Genomic DNA, 21,119 nt, shown 5'->3' on the forward strand with positions numbered 1-21,119 from the left:
GTAGTGTTTCGTCAATAAGCTAAGCACTGAGCTAATGACGATTACTTATTTCTATAAGTTCTGTACCGTTTTGAATTTGTACATTTCTCTTATTTTTGTTTATGTTGGTATGTTACGGGAGAACTTATTTCATAACATGTTTAATGAAACTCAACCGGAACTAATACTGAAAGTGTTTGTTTCATAAGACTATTAAGATAGCTGCACCAATGTGTCACATGCGAAATGGTTCTGACAGGGAAAGGACATTAATTGTGATGCTTACACAGATGATACATAGCGTTTTTAAACGGATATTCTGATAGTGTCGATAATGGCTCGGGTTGTGAAAGTGTTTGTAACTCTGCGGAATCATTGGAAGAAGTCCACAGTCGCTGCGTGTGCCCTATCATACGGTGGTCACTGGCTGTATGGTAAACACTGGTGCGTAACGTTTCCTTCAGAATTACCGGTATGGTTGTTAGATCAAGTACAGATCATCACTAGCATTAATATCATTGAGCACGTACACAGGAATTGGTAGCCATTAAGAAATCATCAGCCATCAAGGTCTTACAGAACGGTTATTGTGATTTGAAATCCAACAACATTGAATACTAGGAGGATGTATTTTAATCAGTTGTTTTCTTTGTCAATACACTTTTTATTTATTGACAGTGATAATCTGCTGCGAAGAGATGCTTGTCTGGCGGCCAGGGTGAGACATGGCTTATTGTGTACAATATGTTTCTGCATTCAAGGATTCTGCACTTGCATTTACTGTTTTCTTCTCTAATACAAAATACTCCATTCTCAATTGCAGGAATTTGGACGTCAGCAGATATCACCCCAGGAGCAGCTGAAGAAAGCCACAGTCATCCTAAACCCAGCAGCTTGTAGGGGGTAAGTAAGAGATAATTGTCACATTCCCTAAAGTTAAGCAAAGAGAATAATCATGAGGTCCAGCTTATTGCACCACAGCCATTTCCCATTTATATTGTAATTTGTGTTTGACTAATTTGTCTTGCTGTACTCTTGCTCTTCTCTCTGATCATAGGAAAGCCAACAACTTATTTGAGAAGAATGCTGCGCCTATATTACACCTGGCTGGTATGGAGGTAACACTAGTAAAGGTAGGCCTACAATTTCCCCCCCCCCCATGGCATCTAAGGCCTTATAGTTTATAGTTCTACATAGTGTAATACTGTATATGTCTTCTCTCTTACAGACAGATTATGAGGGCCAAGCAAAGAAATTGATGGAGCTGATGGAGCAAACAGACATGCTGATTGTGGCTGGAGGGGATGGCACTCTGCAGGAGGTTATAACTGGCTTGCTGCGGAGGGCTGATCACGTAAGTTGTGTAGCATTGACTGTTGTATAATCCTTGTATTACTAATTGTATGTTATAAGTGTTGTGTAATACTGTTTTAGCTAAGCTGTCTCTAACTACCCAGTCCTATGGGTGTTTCTCAAACACAGGAGTCGTTCAGTAAAACCCCCATAGGATTTATCCCACTGGGCTCCCACAATTCCCTGAGTGAGAGTCTGCACATCCTCAGTGACAATCATGTGAAGTAAGTATCCCATTGAAACACCGCACACTTGTTCATTCAGATACAAACCCATGCCATCATCTTGTCATTAGTGTCCTAAAATATCCTCCAATCTTTTTGTCATCCATATTGCTTCTTGTTTTTAGACACATCACATCAGCGACATTGTCTATCCTGCAAGGAGAAACGGTACCTCTGGATGTGCTGCAAATCAAGGTGAGACCAGAAGGATCTGGGATTCAGGGAGGGGTCAAGATGACACAAACTGATATTACCTTAAATCGACATTGAATAACCATAACTCCATTGAGAGCAAGATAGAAAATTGTATTGTGTTTCTGGTTTTATGTATCCAGGGAGAGAAAGAACAGCCAGTGTTTGCCCTGATTGGTCTACGGTGGGGGGCCTTCAGAGATGTGGCTTCCACCATCAAAAAGTAAGAACCTCACAATTACTAGTCAAACTTCAGAGCTTATGGTAAACACGTTTCCCACATATTATACTTTTACGTGCATAACATTATAATAATGTGAAGTTGTGCTTCTTCTCTAAAAATACATTTCCCATATTGCTGTGCTTTCTATCTTAGATATTGGTACCTTGGCCCGTTGAAGATAAAAGCAGCTCATTGGTTCAGTACGTTACGGGTGAGAAACATGACTGTTTCCATTCAAAGTCCATGGACTGCCGTTGTTCCTCCATGCATTTGTACCATGCTGTCTTCTTGTATCTGCCAGGAATGGCCCCAGGTTCACGAGGCCTCTGTGTCCTACATGGCCCCGACCCTTCGCCCTCCTGACCTGCCGGAACAAAAGCCCCAGCGCCCCAACCTAATGTACCGCATTGCCCGCAGACTGAAAAATTACTGGTACCCACCTATTCCAGGTAACACTATATTTGTGTTAGTGTTTGTTTGTCTGTCTGTACATAACACTACATCCTTTAAAGGTCCTTGTGTATCTTCTATTTAAAAAAGCATGATTGGCATTGGTTTTCTGTTTGTGCAGAGCCTCCCAAAGTGGAGGAGCCAGAGAGGTGGGATGAGAGAACGCTGTCTACTTTGGAGCTGTCAATCCAAACTCAGAATAAAAACCCTGTCCAGACGGTCAGCGCATTTTTTTTTTTTTTTTTTTTTTTTTTTTAAATAATAATAATAATAAATATATATATTTATTTATTGTATTATTATTATTTTACCTAGTAGCTACTACAACAAAAGTGACAGGATGTTAAAACTGCCCGATCTCTTGTTTGTCCTTCAGCGTATTGATGACTCCCTGCTGGTGTGTGTGGAGCCGGACTCCTTCACGGTGGGAGATTTTATCACTGTTGGGTAAGTTGTGGAGATTTACAGTACCAGTCAAAAGTTTGGACACCTACTCGTTCAAGGGTTTTTCTTTTTTTTTTTTTACATTTTCTACATTGTAGAATAATAGTGAAGACATCACAACTATGAAATAACACATATGGAATCATGCAGTAACCAAAAAAGTGTTAAACAAATCAAAATATAGATTCTTCAAATAGCCACCCTTTGCCTTGATGACCGCTTTGCTTGGCATTCTCTCAACCAGCTTCACCTGGAATGCTTTTCCAACAGTCTTCAAGGAGTTCCCACATATGCTGAGCACTTGTTGGCTGCTTTTCTTTCACTCTGCGGTCCAACTCATCCCAAACCATCTCAATTGGGTTGAGGTCAGGTGATTGTGGAGGCCAGGTCATCTGATGCAGCACTCCATCACTCTCCTTTGTCAAATGCCCTTACACAGCCTGGAGGTGTGTTTTGGGTCATTTTCCGGTTGAAAAACAAATGATAGTTCCACTAAGCCCAAACCAGATGGGATGGTGTATCGCTGCAGAATGCTGTGATAGCCATGCTGGTTAAGTGTGCCTTGAATTCAAAATAAATCACAGACAGTGTCATCAGCAAAGCACCCCGACACCATCACACCTTCTCTATGCTTCACTGTGGGAACCACAAATACATAGACCATCCATTCATCTACTCTGCATCTCACAAAGACACGGCGGTTGGAACTTAAAATCTCTAATGTCCATTGCTCGTGTTTCTTGGCCCAAGCAAGTCTCTTGTTCTTATTGGTGTCCTTTTAGTAGTGGTTTCTTTGCAGCAATTTCACCATAAAGGCCTGATTCATGCAGTCTCCTCTGAACAGTTGATATTTTAGATGTGTATGTTACTTGAACTCTGTGAAGCGTTTATTTGGGCTGCAATTTCTGAGGCTGTTAACTCTAATGAACTTATCTTCTGCAGCAGAGGTAACTCTGGGTCTTCCTTTCCTGTGCCGGTCCTCATGAGAGCCAGTTTCATCATAAGGCTGCACTTAAAGAAACGTTCAAAGTTCTTTACATTTTCTGGACTGTAATTTGCTCTTTGCATATTTGAGCTGTTCTTGTCATAATATGGACTTGGTCTTTTACCAAATAGGGCTATCATCTGTATACCACCCCAACACAACTGATTGGCTCAAACGCATTAAGAAGGAAAGAAATTCCACAAATTAACTTTTAACAAGGCACACCTGTTAATTGAAATGCATTCCAGGTGACTACCTCATGAAGCTGGTTGAGAGAAGCTGTCATCAAGGCAAAGGGTGGCTACTTTGAAGAATCTCATATAAAATATATTTAGATTTGTTTAGCAACTTTTTTGGTTACTACATGATTCCATATTTGTTATTCCATAGTTTTGATGTCTTCACTATTATTCTACAATGTAGAAAATAGTTAAAATAAAGAAACCCTTGAATGAGTAGGTGTCCTACCTTTGGACTGGTACTGTACTTTCTCACATTATTAGTGTAATACCTGGGTAAAAAAAAAGATTGCTTACTCATGTAGCATGTGTCAAGGCTGTTGCATTTTCTGCATTGCAGAGAGAAAAAAGCGGAGGACTCAACTTCATTCACAAGACAATCACTGAAGCTGGAGGCTAGTGCATGTCGACTCAATCTGCCCGAGGTCACATACTCCCTCATCTGTCTTAAGCCTATAAACTTCAGAGACAAGACCAATGAGCCACCGGGCCTCCATCTTGGCACTCCTTCACTGTTATGAAAAGATTTTGGAAGCTATAGAAATACATTTCTTAATGTCTGCATTAATTTTTGCCACGTATTCTATTACAGACACCTTAATTTAGAAGAATGCATTATATCGTGAGCTAAACATAAAAATGAACAATTATATAAAACAAAATTCCTTAAACTATACTTTCTGTCCCCACTACAACAAAAAATACTTAAATACCTTGAAACATTTAATTTAAATACTGTAGAATTCCATTCATTCTTATTCCTACTGTGGAGTGTCAATATGGCCGACCGGTGGCTTCAAAGCCTCTCAATGATCAAAACATTGCATCAGCAATCCAAGGTTTACATAAATCATTGGACAAGGCGCATTACGGTCTTTGATAATTATAACCTTTAAACAAATTAAATGTATTATTGTATAAATTGGTTTATTTTAGTATGTGCAATACTCTTTTTGCTCCATGACCTCTCCCTACTGTCCTGTCCCGTTTCCTCTCCCACAGGAAGGTGCTGGCTTCTACAACATCGACAACGAGGAGTACGAGGCCATGTCGGTGGAGGTGAGGCTGTTGCCACGGAAACTTCGCTTCTTCTGCAGCGCTGAACGCAGAGAGCAGCTCCTCACACAGGTCCTGTAAGGGAAGTGCTGCAGTGACAACAATATGCAGGACACAGAAATAGGGAGGATGGTCAAGGCAAGGGGTCATTAGTGGCTGTACTGGGACTCTACCTCTACTGTATCTGGGGGTGTTTTTCTTTGTCTGGAGTATGTCCTTAAACAGCCACACAGCTGGACCAGGGTGGACCAGTCCACAGTGAGGTCTCATTGTTACAGTACATTGACATGTTCAGTTGAAATATTTTCACAATTATGGAAGATGACTATATGATGCAGTAACAAGGACCAAGCATTTTGGTTGCTATTTCCAAACCAATTAGCTTATAGAAGTCTGCCCGGCAGGACTATTGGTGTAACTGGCTGGTTTACTATTGTATGTTGTCATGTGTATTGCTAAATGTGTAATAAGAATCTTATTCAATAATTTGGTTATGATGCACACAGTTCTGTCACTTTTTGATACCGATGAAAAGTGCAGACTTTGTCCTCCATGTACTCTATGATCAGATGATACATTGGTATGAGAATCACTCTCCCTTGGCAGCACAATCACAAATACAATCCAACAAGTATCAGAGAAAACCAATGTTTTATTGTTTTACAGTGGCGGTACTGTGTAATGTCACCAGCTTGAAAACAAGAGTGGCTCATGCGATCAAGTTACTAAATGTGTATTCATCACTAAAGTCTCTTTCCATGTTTTATAGTAGTACAGGTTCTGGATGTAGCTGTGTAGTTAACCAATGTTTTAAGTATAGCTTTACATTACAGTTGCTGTGATCAAAGATTAACAGTTAGCTATATGAGTTAAAGTACTTGAAGCATATTAGTGCTGAAGTAATACAGATGAAGCTTTCTATTGACATTCAGTGGGGTGACATACTGTACAAATAAATTCAAATGAGCCAATGCTGGTACAGGTCTGAACAATTTCCACAAAGAAGGCATTTGATACATTTATTTTTGTGTCGTGTACATTCTCATGATACACCTGTAAAACAAACAGTCACATGCCCAGGATGTGCTGAAAAGAACAGGGTGGGACAGGTCAAAACAAACAGAAGGGGAAAGGGGCTAAGTCAACATGGGTGTGAACAACTACATTTAATCATATTACCAAACACCAATATCAGTAGTGTCAATTGACATGTTGATATAGTTGGAAGTATTTAAAATCTAAAACATTCTCTATGCCTCTTCCTGTTGACAGGTATAATAAGCCTGTGGTCTTAATTGAGTGCCTGCACTTAACACAAAGATTACCCACTAATTAGGCTTTATAACCTACACTGTAGGACAGAACTGTCCCCAGCTAAACCTCAATGAACAGTGCCACTATTGCCGACATCTACTGACCAGTCGAACCCAATGAAAGCAGTTCGCTGTCTTCATCCAAAATATTTGATGCGTCATTGAACTCACATCTATTGGATGACTGCTTCATACATTGATTTAAAATCAGTCACCCAGGTCTACTGAACAAAATAACTTCATCTCCAGGGCCTGTTTTCAAAAAGGGTCTCACAGTAGGAGTGCTGATCTATGATCAAGTCCCCCTGTCCATGTTATTTTGATAAAAATCTAAATTTATCCTATATCAGGGTCTGTCTGTCTGCCCAGAGAGGGGAGTAATTCCCTCTGTGAACCTCAAGCATACAAAGTAGTCATTGTTACAGTGACGGGGCACAACGATCTCCTTCCTGCAGCTGACAAGCTCCAACAGAAAGGAAGTTGTATCTGCCCTCTCATAGACCACCCGTGGATTTAATTTCATCTGAAACAAATCTCATTGATAAACGGGCAGTACAGTTTCAAGTACACAACACAAAGCTTCCTGCTGGCTCCCAGACAGACAGTTACATCACTGACTGCACTTTTAGTAATAGTTTCTCTGCTGACAACATTGGGCCATTAAATCAGAACACAAACATGTTGACCCATAAGCATGTGGTCATCAAACAAGAGTACAGAGGTTGTGGTGTGGTGCAGCATTCATGATAAGTTAGTGTCATAGAAACACATTCATTTAAGTTTCAGGTTCACAATTTTAAAACGTAAAAACTTGATAAAACACTACACAAAACATTATCCAAATGTCACCATACACATGTGCAATGTGACCAGGGAACAAGAAAAACATACGTGACTGGAGTCTGCCTGTATGGGTTTCAGCATTGGACCAAGTCAGACAAACATGTGCAGTCTAATGAAATGTTACAGTATTTAACAAATATTAAACCTCAGCTCCATAATAAATACCTCCTTGGATAAGGGCATTATATCAAATAAATACATCTGGCATGACTCATCTTTCCCTTTTAATGTGTATGGTTAGCTGACATGAAAAACACTTCCTATTTGAACCAAAAGAGGTCTTCTTGTTTATGTGAAGCAGATTCATGTGAATTAGTCTTGACGTGTGAATCTTGATTATTGACTTTTATCAAACACACAAATATTCACATTGCTCCTTTTTTTCCATTCTGAAAAATAAAAGGTTGATCAACTTCAGCATCATTTGTTTTTTAAGAGGTAAATCGAGTGAAAACGCTTTACTCTCAGCTCTAGCAAACCTGATGCAGAAGTTTGGGAAACAACATCATGGTAAAGTTATTCAGCAGAAGGATTGAGATCCATAAAATAAAAGCCCTGACAATCACATGAATATTTAGTATTACACTATACATGGTTAGGTAGAATCTTCTGTAAAGACGTAAGAAAAAAGGTCTTGGTGCCATGGCTGAATTTGGAGTTAAGGTTCCAAGTGAGAGGAACAATCAATTATCCATCCCCAAACAGGATGCTACTGTTGGTCAAAGTCAGCAGTGCTCCATAGTATTGGGAGCAGTACAACGAGGCACATTGATCAAAGGTTCCGTGGAACTTCCAGTGACTAGGGCTGGTGATCCAAGCAGAAATCTAAGTGAGAAGAGAACAGATGCCAAGTGAACAGACAAACAAGACAAGTGGTTGTTGAATGTGAAACGGACTTTAGCGAGAGAACTGCATAGTCCAGGCAGTGTCTATTATCGTGGCCCAATTGACCAGGTGAGCTGTCTCTAAGTTAACACTGGCCAAAGACAGCTGTATCCCGGAGCATGGCGAGAGACCAAGAGAAACCTGCAGGCATTTGACTGGGCAGGAGGCCAGGGGACGAAGAGTAGGAGGCAGTGTCTTCAGGGGACAAGGAGAGAGGAGCACAGGCCACACAGGACTCAGGGGCAGCAGGGGTTATCGATGACCAGCATGGCATCAATGCCATAGAGCTCCAGCAGGTCCACCAAGAAAGTGCGGTCTGCCTGAGGGTCCAGCCCCATGGCCCTCACGTGCTCTGCCGTCAGGGTGGGGTCCGCACTTGCCGCCACCTCTGATAGAGTCTGGAAGATACGGTTATTCTGCTCCATGAAAAACCTAGTGGAGAGAACAGAGAACATTCTGTAAGAAAGTTTGATAAACACTCCAGACTGAGCCCAACCAAAAGATACTGTTGTGTAAACAAACTCACAGGATAAAGAGGTCCTCCTCATTTGATGTGCAGTCTCCATCCACCTCCTGAGTGTAAAGTAGCAGTTGCCTGAAAAGACAATAACAATCATCATCATCTCTTCAAAATGGCTTCCACCATTTATCAGTTTCTGTGTACCTCTGTTCGCTGAGTTTCCTATACTTCTCCCGGTCCACCCCATTCAGCCGGAGTAGTGGCTGGAGGCTCTCTCTGTGTGTCTTCACATTCTGGTTGTCAACATATACATCATACAGCTCCTTCTTCTCCTCAAAGATCTTCTCTGTGGTACCTAAACACACACACACACACACACACACACACACACACACACACACACACCCCTTTATCAATCTTAGCATAGTGAACCGAAATATAAACGCAACATGCAATAATTTCAAAGATTTTACTGAGTTACAGTTCATACAAATTCATTAGGCCCTAATCTATGGATTTCACATGACTAGGAATACAGATATGCATCTGTTGGTCACAGATGGGGAGTAACGGATTACATGTAATCTGCTACATGTAAGGGAATACAAAACCGGTAACTGTAATCCGTTTACCAGCAAAAATATTGTAATCAGATTACAGATACTTTTGAAAAACTAGACGATTACTTCGAGGATTACTTTTAAATTCAGAAAGGATGTTCAAGAACAAAAATAAATGTTTGACACTTCTGTTCTCAATGACATCCAAATAAGTATTGAAAAAAGGCACAAGTATAAATTGGTTGCACCTGAGCGTCTGACCACAAGTCAGAGACCACTATGATGACACACCAAATGTGTTTGATGGATCACGGGAAAAGAGCAGGAATAGGCTTTTGTAGGCAACAGTCCAAGCTATGTCTTCCAATGGTGCGACTGCTGTCGGCATCCAAAGATTATCCAACTTGATTAAACGCTTGGAGGTAAGGATGCTGGCAGTGGTCTAGTTTACAGCTATACGGATATCACTTATTATTGATATCTACAAAGCGCATTGATGTGAATCACACTGCTGCTCTCTCATTTAGCTATTTCTGCCTTATGGTTTTTGGTTGTTGTGGACGGCTGTTCACAAATCTAAATGTGTATTTGAACCCAATAATGGTTGAATTCAAGACGTTTAAGCTGCCTATCATTCATTGTTTTTGAAACAGGTGGAAAGCCAGTGAAAAATGCGCTCTTGCAACAGCTGCATAGTGCGGATCCCTGCCTATGGAATAAAAGTAAGGCATTTATTGCTCAGTCTAATTCATACTGATAAAAAAACAAAAAAAACATAGGCCTAATGGACACATGCTCAAACTCGCACACTTTTGATAGACTTAAGAGGAAATCTGTAGTTGCTACATCCATTTTTGGACTTGTGTGTGTGTGTGTGTGTGTGTGTGTGTCTCATACATACATACACTCATACATACATACATACATACATACATACATACATTGATTCTTGAAAAATATAACTTATAAATGCCTCATGAGCTTAGTTCAACTGTCACACTCCATGGAACCCAAAATATAAGCTTGTTTTTTTCCAACGTCTGTAAACATTGTAAATGTAAAACACTGTAAAGCCTCATAACATGGTTAAAACAAAAATGTTGATATCAGTCCTTGCATCCATAGCTCTGTCTATTTATCTGAGAGTGGTTACATTTCTCCAGTCCCATCCCTTAGCTTTTTACCAAAACAGAGGCGGAGCGACCGTTTTATTTGTGGATTTGCCTTTAAAAACCATTGCATATTATCAAGATATCAAAGTGTCACCAACAACAAGGTAAACAATAGGCCTATAGCAAATGCCGCATATGGCATTCGTTTTTAACATGTAAATAGCACTTTTCAGTAGTGCTCAAAGGATGCCATTCAATGAGCGCAGCATTTATTTTTCAACTCGAATCAATGAGCCCACTCAGTCCTCCATGACAACAAAATCACAAACAGAGTAGGGCTGGCTAATAAGTCCTTAGTTTTGGGGTTATGCTCAGGTAAAACAATTTGGCTAATCTATTCTTCCATATTTCCAAGTCCTATTCTTGAAGATCAAGGGGTATATCATTTATTGGAATTCTGATACACTTTGGTTTTTAATGTAAAGATATAATTTTATCATATTATTATATGTACTGGAAAGCGATGGGTTAGAAGAAGCCTACATAACCAACCCATAAAGTAAAATTTTACATCCATATACGGTCAGCTATGTAAACTTTAACATTAATTTATCCTGCAATAGATGTTATTTAATTGGTAACATACATTTTTGTCTTCTTCTAATGCATCTTAAGGGGAAAGTAATCTAAAAGTAACTGAAAGTAATCAAATTACGTTACTGAGTTTGGGTAATCCAAAAGTTACGTTACCGATTACAATTTTGGGTAGGTAACTAGTAACTAACAGATTGCTTTTAGGAAGTAACCTACCTTGACTATATATACAAAAGTATGTGGACACCCGTTCAAATTTGTGGATTCGGCTACTTCAGCCACACCCATTGCTGACATGTGTATAAAATCGAGCACACAGCCATGCAATCTCCATAGACAAAACTTGGCAGTAGAATGGTCTTAAGAGCTCAGTGACTTTCAATGTGGAGTTCCAAACTGCCTCTGGAAGCAATGTCAGCACAGAAACTGTTAGTCAGGAGCATCGTGAGCAGCCGCACAAAAGCCTACGGCTGGAGTGGTGTGAAGCTCGCCGCCATTGGACTCTGGAGCAGTGGAAATGTGTTCTCTGGAGTGATGAATCACGCTTCCCCATCTGGCAGTCCGACAGATGAATCTGTATTTGGCGGATGCCAGGAGAATGCTACCTGCCCCAATGCATAGTGCCAACTGTAAAGTTTGATGGAGGAGGAATAATGGTCTGGGGCTGTTTTTCATGGTTTGGGCTAGGCCCCTTAGTTCCAGTGAAGGGGAATCTTAATGCTACAGCATACAATGACATTCTAGACGATTCTGTGTTTCCAACTTTGTGGCAACAGTGTGGGGAAGGCCCTTTCCTTTTTCACCATGACAATGCCCCCGTGCACAAAGCGAGGTCCATACAGAAATGGATTGTTGAGATCGGTGTGGAAGAACTTGACTAGCCTACACAGAGCCCTGACCTCAACCCAATCGAACACCTTTGGGATGAATTGGAACACCGACTGCGAGCCAGGCCTAATCACCCAACATCAGTGCGTAATCTCACTAATGCTCGTGTCTGAATGGAATCACAATGTTCCAACATCTAGTAGAAAGCCTTCACAGCGTGGAGACTGTTATAGCAGCAATGGGGGGGACCAACTCCATATCAATGCCCATGATTTTGGAATGAGATGTTCGACGAGCAGGTGTCCACATACTTTTTTGTCATGTAGTGTACCTTTAAAAAAAAAAAAAAAAAGTAGGGGCATGGAACAGAAAACCAGTCAGTATCTAGTGTGACCACCATTTGTCTCATGCAGCACGACACATGTCCTTTGCATAGAGTTGATCAGGCTGTTGATTGTGGCTTGTGGAATGTTGACCCACTCCTCTTCAATAACTGTGCGAAGTTGCTGGACATTGGCGTGAACTGGAACACGCTGTCATACACGTTGATCCAGAGCATACCAAACATGCTCAATGGGTGACATGTCTGGTGAATATGCAGGCCATGGAAAACTGGGACATTTTCAGCTTCCAGGAATTGTGTACAGATCCTTGCAACATGGGGCTGTGCATTATCATAATGAAACAAGGTGATGGCGGCAAATTAAATGGCATGACAATGGGTCTCAGGATCTCGTTATGGTATCTCTAGGCATTCAAATTGCCATCGATAAAATGCAATTGTGTTCGTTGTCCATAGCGTATGCCTGCCCATACCATAACCCAAGCATGGGGCACTCTGTTCACATCAGCATACCGCTTGCCCACACGACGCCATATACTGCCAAATTCTCTAAAACGGCATTGGAGGTGGCTTATTGTAGAGAAATGACATCTGGCAACAGCTCTGGTGGACATTCTTGCAGTCAGCATGCCAATTGCACGCTCCCTCAAAACTTGAGAGATCTGTGGCATTGTGTTGTGTGATAAAATTGCACATTTCAGAGTGACCTTTTATTGTCGCCTGCACAAGGTGCACCAGTTTAACGATCATGCTGTTTAAATCAGTTTTTTGATATGCCACATCTGTCAGGTGGATGGATTATCTTGGCAAAGGAGAAATGCTCAGTAACAGAGATGTAACTATATTTGTGCACACAATTTGAGAGAAATACACTTTTTGTGCGTATGGAAAATTTATGGGATATTTTATTTCAGCTCATGAAACACGGGACCAACACTTTACATGTTGCGTTTATTTTTTTGTTCAGTGTATTAACTGTGGATTCAAAAGCCCCAAGTCAACACTCACAAGCCACGTATGACATCTCTGTTGCCAGGGCAGCGATGTCTGCCACATTGATGTAGAAGAAGGGGCGGAACTCAGGCACAGACACACCTATCCCAGGTATAGAGATGTTGGCCAGAGAGCAACAGCAGTACACTGTGGGGAGTACAGAGCAACATGAAAAACACTACAAAGACAGAGAGTACTCAGTGACAGAATTCTGTAATAAAATCTGAAAAACAAATATGTGGGGGTTTGTAAAGGTGACTGTGTGTGGGTGTGTGTGTGTGTGTGTGTGTGTGTGTCAGCTGCTCCCTCTCACCCCTGTAGCACACGACACCCACAGGTGGTGGGGAGAAGATAAGGATTCGTTTTCGGAGCAGGGCAAACTTCCACAGCACCATGATCTGCTCCCCAAAGAAGTGGATGAATTGGGACATGCAGCCGGCCGGGTGGGTGATCTGGAGGGGACAGAGAGAGTACAGACTGTCAGGCTGTCTGATACGGTAATGCTTTTTCAGTCTGGATAAGCTTGCTCAGCATGGACCAAAAACAAACTATTGCCCAAAATCTCTCCTTGACATCAGGAGTCTGAGTTACATGGACATACAGCACCTCGTCTTACCAGAAGCTACGTCTGGTAAGACGAGGGGTGGGGGTGTGTGTCTATTTGTCAATAACAGCTGGTGCTAATATTGTCTCAATTTAAAGAAGTCTCGAGGTATTGCTCGCCTGAGGTAGAGTACCTTATGATAAGCTGTAAACCACACTATCTATATCATTCGTAGCCGTCTATTTACCACCACAGACCGATGCTGGCATTAAGATGCACTCAACCAACTCTATAAGGCCATAAGCAAACAAGAAAATGCTCATCCAGAAGCGGCGCTCCTAGTGGCCGAGGACTTAAATGCAGGAAAACTTAAAATCAGAAATAACCAAAGTTTTAGCAGCTTGTCACATGTGCAACCAGAGGGAAAAATAACCTCTAGACCACCTTTAATCCACACACAGAGATGAATACAAAGCTCTCCCCCTGCACTCCTTTTGGCAAATCTGACCATAATTCTATCCTCCTGATTCCTGCTTATAAGCAAAAACTAAAGCAGGAAGTACCAGTGACTCGCTCAATATGGAAGTGGTCAGATGACCCGGATGCTACGCAACAGGACCGTTTTGCTAGCACAGACTGGAATATGTTCCGGGATTCATCCAATGGCATTGAGGAGTATACGACCTCAGTCATTGGCTTTGTCAATAAGTGCATCGACGACATTGTCCCTACAGTGACCGTACGTACATATCCCAACCAGAAGCCATGGATTACAGGCAACATCCGCATCGAGCTAATAGGCTAGAGCTGCTGCTTTCAAGGAGCGGGACACTAATCCGGGCGCTTATAAGAAATCCCGTTATGCCCTCAGACGAACCATCAAACAAGCAAAGCGTCAATACAGGATTATGATTGAATCCTTCTACACCGGCTCTGACGCTTGTCTGATGTGGCAGGGCTTTAAAACTATTACGGACTACAAAGGGAAACCCAGACGCAAGCTGCCCAGTGACACAAGCCTACCAGACAAGCCAAATGCCTTTTATGCTAGCTTCGAGGCAAGCAACACTGAGGCATGCATGAGAGCACCAGCTGTTCTGGATGACTGTGTTATTACGCTCTCGGTAGCCGATGTGAGCAAGACCTTTAAACAGGTCAACATTCACAAAGCCGCGGGGCCAGACGGATTACCAGGACGTGTACTCAAAGCATGTGTGGACCAACTGGCAAGTGTCTTCACTGACAATTTCAACCTGTCCCTGACCGAGTCTGTAACACCAACATGTTTCAAGCAGACCACCTTAGTCCCTGTGCCCAAGGAAGCGAAGGTAACCCGCCTAAATTATTACTGCCCCGTAGCACTCAAGTCAGTAGCCATGAAGTGCTTTGAAAGGTTGGTCATGGCTCACATCAACAGCATCCTCCCTGATACCCTAGACCCACTCCAATTCACATACCGCCCCAACAGATCCACAGCTGATGCAATCTCAATCGCAGTCCACACTGCCCTTTCCCACCTGGACAAAAGGAACACCTATGTGAGAATGCTATTCATTGACTACAGTTCAGCGTTCAAGACCATAGTGACCACAAAGCTCATCACTAAGCTAAGGACCCTGGGACTAAACCCCTCCCTCTGCAACTGGATCCTGGACTTCCTGACGGGCCTCCCCCAAGTGATCCTCAACACTGGGGCCCCTCAGGGGTGTGTACTTAGTCCCCTCCTGTACTCCCTGTTCACCCACGACTGCGTGGCCAAACAACTCCAACACCATCATTAAGTTTGCTGATGACACAACAGTGGTAGGCCTGATCACCGACAACGATGAGACAGCCTATAGGGAGGAGGTCAGAGAACTGGAAGTGTGGTGCCAGGACAACAACCTCTCCCTCAATGTGAGCAAGACAAAGGAGCTGATGGGGACTACAGGAAAAGGCGGCCCAAACAGGCCCGCATTAGCATCGACAGGGCTGTAGTGGAGCGGGTCGAGAGTTATAAGTTCCTTGGTGTCCACATCACCAACGAACTATCATGGTCCAAACACACCAAGACAGTCGTGAAGAGGGCACGACAAAACCTTTTCTCCCTCAGGAGACTGAAAAGATTTGGCATGGGTCCCCAGTTCATCCCAAAATTCTACAGCTGCACCATGGAGAGCATCTTGACCGGTAGCATCACCGCCTGGTATGGCAACTGCTCGGCATCTGACCATAAGGCGCTACAGAGGGTAGTGCGTACGGCCCAGTACATCACTGGGGCCAAGCTTCCTGCCATCCAGGACCTATATAATAGGCAATGTCAGAGGAAAGCCCATATAATTGTCAGAGACTCCAGTCACCCAAGTTATAGACTGTTTTCTCTGCTACCGCACGGCAAGCGGTACCAGAGTGCCAAGTCTAGGACCAAAAGGCTCCTTAACAGCTTCTACCCCCAAGCCATAATACTGCTGAACAATTAATCAAATGGCCACCGGACTATTTACATTGGCAGCCCCCCACATTGGTTTTGTACACTGCTGCTACTCGCTGTTTATTATCTATGCATAGTCACTTCACCCCTACCTACATGTACAAATTACCTCAACTAACCTGTAACCCCGCACACTGACTTGGTACCGGTACATCCTGTATATAGCCTCGTTATTGTTATTTTATTGTGCTACCATTTCTTAAACATTTTCTTAACTCTTCTTGAACTGCACTGTTGGTTAATGGCTAGTAAATAAGCATTTCACGGTAAGGTCTACACTTGTATTCGGCGCATGTGACAAATAAAGTTTTATTTGAAGTTATCACATATCTCAAAATGAACAAACGCACTTAAACCAAAACATTTAATTGCCAATTATCCACAACTAACACAAACAACAGCCACACAGTAACATCAGTGACTGGTGCAGGTGGCCGTAGGTGCTCACCTTCATCTCTGGGTGCATGCAGCGGTTGATGGCTGGGACCCAGGCACTGGTTGGACATGCAGTGACAAGGCCGTTCCCTGCTGGGGGCAGCACAGCTTTCTTATCCTCATAGAAGGCCTCCAGAGGAGAATATGAGCCAGGGCACTGGAGCTGGTGTCTGCATGGAGAGACACTATACACTTTCTATATGCTGACTGCAGTTGGCATCTCAGTGATAACACTGGTAAGAAAGAGACTGTTATCGAAGACTCATCACAGCATGGTTTGATTGGATTAAAACTGGGAGAATCCCTCCCTGGGAACTGGAAGTGGCGTAGTACTTCCAATGGATCCACATAAGTACCTGTACTGTATAAAGTCAAGATTAACCCCCCAAGCATACATCTCTACCATGAGCTGGATGTGTCACTTCTTTATGCATAGTTAATGAGATAAGGCTCTGTTTGAAGATTCATGCATAAAGACAAGATTTACTGAGGGAAACTGTCCAGGTTTCTTTCATTTCAATGATTACATACAAAGACTTCATATGATATAAATGGCTTCTAGTGACGGTGGTGGCACGGACTCAGGGCTTATGTTTAATAGATGAGGAGACTGAAAATACAGACGAAGGACAAGAGGAAGGAAATAAGGGGAGGAATGTGAAACAGGATGGGTAAGAAAGAGAGTGACAAAGAGAGAGGATGGACAAACAGTGACACAGACAGTGAGAGCGAGCGACAAACAGACCAGACAGTAGGGTTGAGTGGTATCCAGATATTCATACCGTCGTAACGTTTCTGTACCATACCAAGGTATACAGTATTACCGAATGTGCACAGAAGGGGCACCATTTCTAAAATATATATATTTAATGATTATTATTTATTTATTTACGCACAAAACTATTTAGGCAACAGGGATCTTGATCCAGGAGGGGATTGAATGGCTTTTCTGTAACCAAGAAGCTTGATCTTGACATCGGGCCGATGCTAGCAAGTTAGCAAACCAAATACACAGCTGGAGCCCTGAGCTGGATATCATTTATTTGGCATCTTAGATTTTTTTATAGTTGTACTTAACTTATATAGGTAGAAGCAGTGGCATAGCTACCGTTAAATATATATATTTTTTACGGTATTCAAAATCATACTGTCGATATTTCAAAATAAACCGTTTATACTAGTGATGCACCGATATGACATGTTTGGTCAATACCGATAACCGATATTTAACATTTTAGCGGCCTTTTAAGCATTCTAGTACAGTTAAATAGTTAACACACACACGGATGCAGAGGTCTAAGGCACTGCATCTCAGTGCAAGAGGCGTCACTACAGTCCCTGGTTCGAATCCAGGCTGTATCACATCCGGCCGTGATCGGGTGTCCCATAGGGCGGCGCACAATTGTCCCGGCGGCATCCGGGGTAGGCCGTCATTGTAAATAAGAATTTGTTCTTAACTGACTTGCTAGTTAAATAAAGGTTAAAAACCCACACATAAAAGTTATTTGGTTGGCATTTACGTATGTCCCCATTACCAGTAAAACATAATCAAAACCTATTTCTTTCACTTATTTGCTGTGCTGTTTCGTTCATTTGTTCAGTCGTTCCATTCTCAACCAGGATTTCATCATACATATCAAGCAGTGAAGTTTCAGCTCTCTGTCCGTGGCCTCTCTTCCGAGGTGCGCACTGTCACTGTGTCTGTCACCGTTTCCATCTTGTCCAGCTGTGTATGTAACATTTGACGTAAAACCTGTTTCTTGTCTGCATCGAAGTAGCGGTCCTTGTACATAGCATCGAGCATGGCGGCGACACAGTAGAGAATGCCACCGAATCGCTTGTTCACAGTCTGTGCGGCAGTTTTGTTGAGCAGGCATTTCAATGCCATGACAGAGGGTATCACATCTGCTGCAGGCGCAGTTGATGAGCTTATTTATCGAGACAGTTGTTTGAATGGAGCTAGCATGTTCATGTTTCCAAGTTTCAAACATGTTCTCAAAAGCCATTTAAATGGCAGCAGCGGTATGACAACCAGCATATTCATGAGCATGCAATACGACTTTCTTCAGTAAGAAATCCTTGACGACCCACTGTGCTGTCAGACTCAGCACGCTCCTGGGGATGATACTGCTGGTCCAAATGTCAGTCATGAAGCTAATAGCAGTGATGCTATTACTGTGTAACTCCGGTAGGGCAATATCTGAAAAATAGCTCACTTGGTAGTGTGTACCGGTGCTCGACCAGTCGGCGATGGCCAACATCACCTACGACAGAAAACGTTTGATTGTCAAGGGCAATGAATTCCATTATCTTGCCGTTAATGGATTTGACCTTTGAGTTGTCTCGCTGAAATGTTCTTACTCTTTCAAATGACTGCTTGACTTGTTGACTGCTCGATCCACACAGCAGACATTGTGGACTAGGTTAGGAATGCCTGTTGCACGTGTAGCGCAAAATTTGATGTGGCGTCATTACGTCATGTACCTACTTTATATAGGTATGGGCGTCAGCTTTGACATCGGTTTTGCACATCGGCGTTAAACTAGAAATCGGGCCAATGCCGATATTGGCATTTTTAGCTAATATTGTCCGATTCCGATATGTTCACCGATATATCGTGCATCCTTAGTTCATACCGTATACCGGGGTATTGCCCAAGCCTAACAGACAGACAGACACAGACAGACAAGTACTTACCTAACCTGGTTCTCCAGGAAGTGCATGTAGCGATATAGGAGGGTGTAAGAGGGAGACAGAATACCCACAGATTTCATCCGCGCCCCTCTCTCCAATTCACTTTCAACAGGCATGTTAGCAAAACAAGCCAGCCCAAAGTAGCAGCCTTTACGGAAATATCTGCAAAAATTAAAAAGACATGGATGAATGTAGTGAATGTATACAACATCGTACAGATTATTGATAGGGTTCTGATGGTCCTCTGCCAATAACACTGTGCATTCAGTTGGGGGAATAGTCTTACATGAAGTCGTTGGCGATTCTGTGTGATCCGCTCGCCATTGACTTGAATTCCACTCCGTCAAGATTCACGTCTTGGGGTAAGCACCATTCCACCATGTTACCTGCCATTGACACACACAAACACATACACTTGATTTTCCATACTGTTCACTTCACTGTGAGAGAATGAAATTCATCCACCATGTCCCCAGCTGTTTCCTTCCACATTCTATCGTACTATAAAACTCAGCGTACCATAAAAGGGAAGTTGACGAGGGTAAGTAGTAACACTGGTTTCCCAGGACTCTCAGAAAGCTTTCCCTTCTTAGTGACACTGGTGTAACAACAGAGGAACACACAAACTGCCCCAGGTCAAGAGATGCTTGCTATAATAACCACTGAGAAATCCAGAATATTTTCCAAGCTGTACAAGGGGGGGGGGGGGGTTGAATTATCAAATTAATGTAACAGTAGGTTACTGCATTACTCTATTATTCACATTATCTACATTTAAAGAGAGTTTATTGAACCTTGTGATGGCAGAAGAAAATGATCATTTGACAAACTGTGCTTTCACTGCTCAACAAATGCTTACCACAAATGATTTGGGTCTCTACATATTGGGCCATATTTGAATAGCGTAGATAAGCAAAGCTGGCGGGAAGTAAAGAACAGTAGGCATTTCTTGCAACGTCATCTTTCAGTGTGTGCGCACTTCCATGGAATGAGTCAGTCCCCCACTGTGCCCAGTAAAGTAAATGGCACTCTCTCCATACTGTATTGCGCTTGCTCACCTGATCTTGTGTCAAAGGTTACCACAAACACAGCCACTATTTGGTCCTTTTCCTCCCATCCCAGTCGTTCTTTCAGAGATATTCTAGAGTCGGCATGGATGGGACTGGGAACACCCCACGGGCCAGGGTGGTCAAGGTGAGGGCTCCTGTTCACGCTGGGAATAGTTGTTACACTTGCTGGACCCCCAGAACTAGTGCTCCACCCGATGGCGAGCGCGGTACTGCCCAGAGAGCGGCCGTCTGGCGGATTTGATTCCGATCCATTTTCTTTTGCTGGTGCGGGAACCGCCTGGGTCAGTTCGTTTGGTGGAATCTCCTCCCAGTCGAGCAGTGGAGCCCGATCCGACTGCTCGACCATATTGCTTCCTAAAGTGAGATGAACAACGCGGAACTATAGAGAAAAATAATTCCACTAGATAAAGTCTGTAGGCTACTGCTTCAACAGACCCTTATGTGTTTCACTCCTCCCTGCCGTTTTCTTGCTATTTGTAAGCGTGTCACATGCACCGATAAATCGTCTTCTGCCAGCGCCAGCGCATACAGTGTTTTGGTGATGATGTCACACACTTCCGCTCACGTGGATTGATCAATATTTGATTGGTGGCCTATTTTACATACCGGTATTTGTGATAAAGTGTGTTCATAAAGCTCCCTTGCTTTTCATGAATGTTATATTTGTAATCTAATGATAGACTGGCCAGAAGTTGTGTTGTTGATGAGTCCATAAATCATTTTAATCGTTGAGAAGTATATTCATTAATAGGACACAGACATTATGTAATTCTATGCATTATTTAGAATCATAAAATAAATTGTTGACGCTAAAAATGTTCATACTACTG

General features: G+C 42.5%; 2 protein-coding genes across 3 annotated transcripts; one reads left to right on the plus strand and one right to left on the minus strand.

Annotated features, from left to right (window-relative positions):
* The first annotated feature begins 39 nt into the window (after positions 1-39).
* agk (acylglycerol kinase) lies at positions 40-6,116 on the plus strand. Of its 2 annotated transcripts, XM_029758932.1 has the most exons (14): positions 45-423; positions 658-697; positions 803-882; positions 1,037-1,112; positions 1,208-1,333; positions 1,462-1,556; positions 1,682-1,751; positions 1,892-1,971; positions 2,125-2,182; positions 2,273-2,420; positions 2,543-2,640; positions 2,798-2,868; positions 4,430-4,514; positions 5,092-6,116. In XM_029758932.1, exons 1-14 carry the CDS (start codon positions 314-316, stop codon positions 5,224-5,226), a joined length of 1,272 nt encoding a protein of 423 aa, XP_029614792.1. In that variant the 5' UTR covers positions 45-313; the 3' UTR covers positions 5,227-6,116. The 2 variants fall into 2 exon arrangements, with proteins under 2 accessions (XP_029614793.1, XP_029614792.1); XM_029758933.1 differs by lacking the exons at positions 4,430-4,514; positions 5,092-6,116 and having other exon boundaries at positions 40-423; positions 2,798-2,872.
* On the minus strand, positions 5,782-20,866 carry dennd11 (DENN domain containing 11). The gene is made up of 9 exons (XM_029758931.1): positions 20,278-20,866; positions 19,506-19,605; positions 19,223-19,381; positions 16,539-16,695; positions 13,390-13,528; positions 13,092-13,223; positions 8,851-9,001; positions 8,713-8,781; positions 5,782-8,618 (listed from the first exon to the last, which is right to left on the minus strand). Exons 1-9 carry the CDS (start codon positions 20,633-20,635, stop codon positions 8,423-8,425), a joined length of 1,461 nt encoding a protein of 486 aa, XP_029614791.1. The 5' UTR covers positions 20,636-20,866; the 3' UTR covers positions 5,782-8,422.
* Between the last annotated feature and the right edge of the window lie 253 nt (positions 20,867-21,119).

Source organism: Salmo trutta, chromosome 7 (genome assembly GCF_901001165.1).
Source record: "Salmo trutta chromosome 7, fSalTru1.1, whole genome shotgun sequence".
Taxonomy (NCBI): domain Eukaryota; kingdom Metazoa; phylum Chordata; class Actinopteri; order Salmoniformes; family Salmonidae; genus Salmo; species Salmo trutta.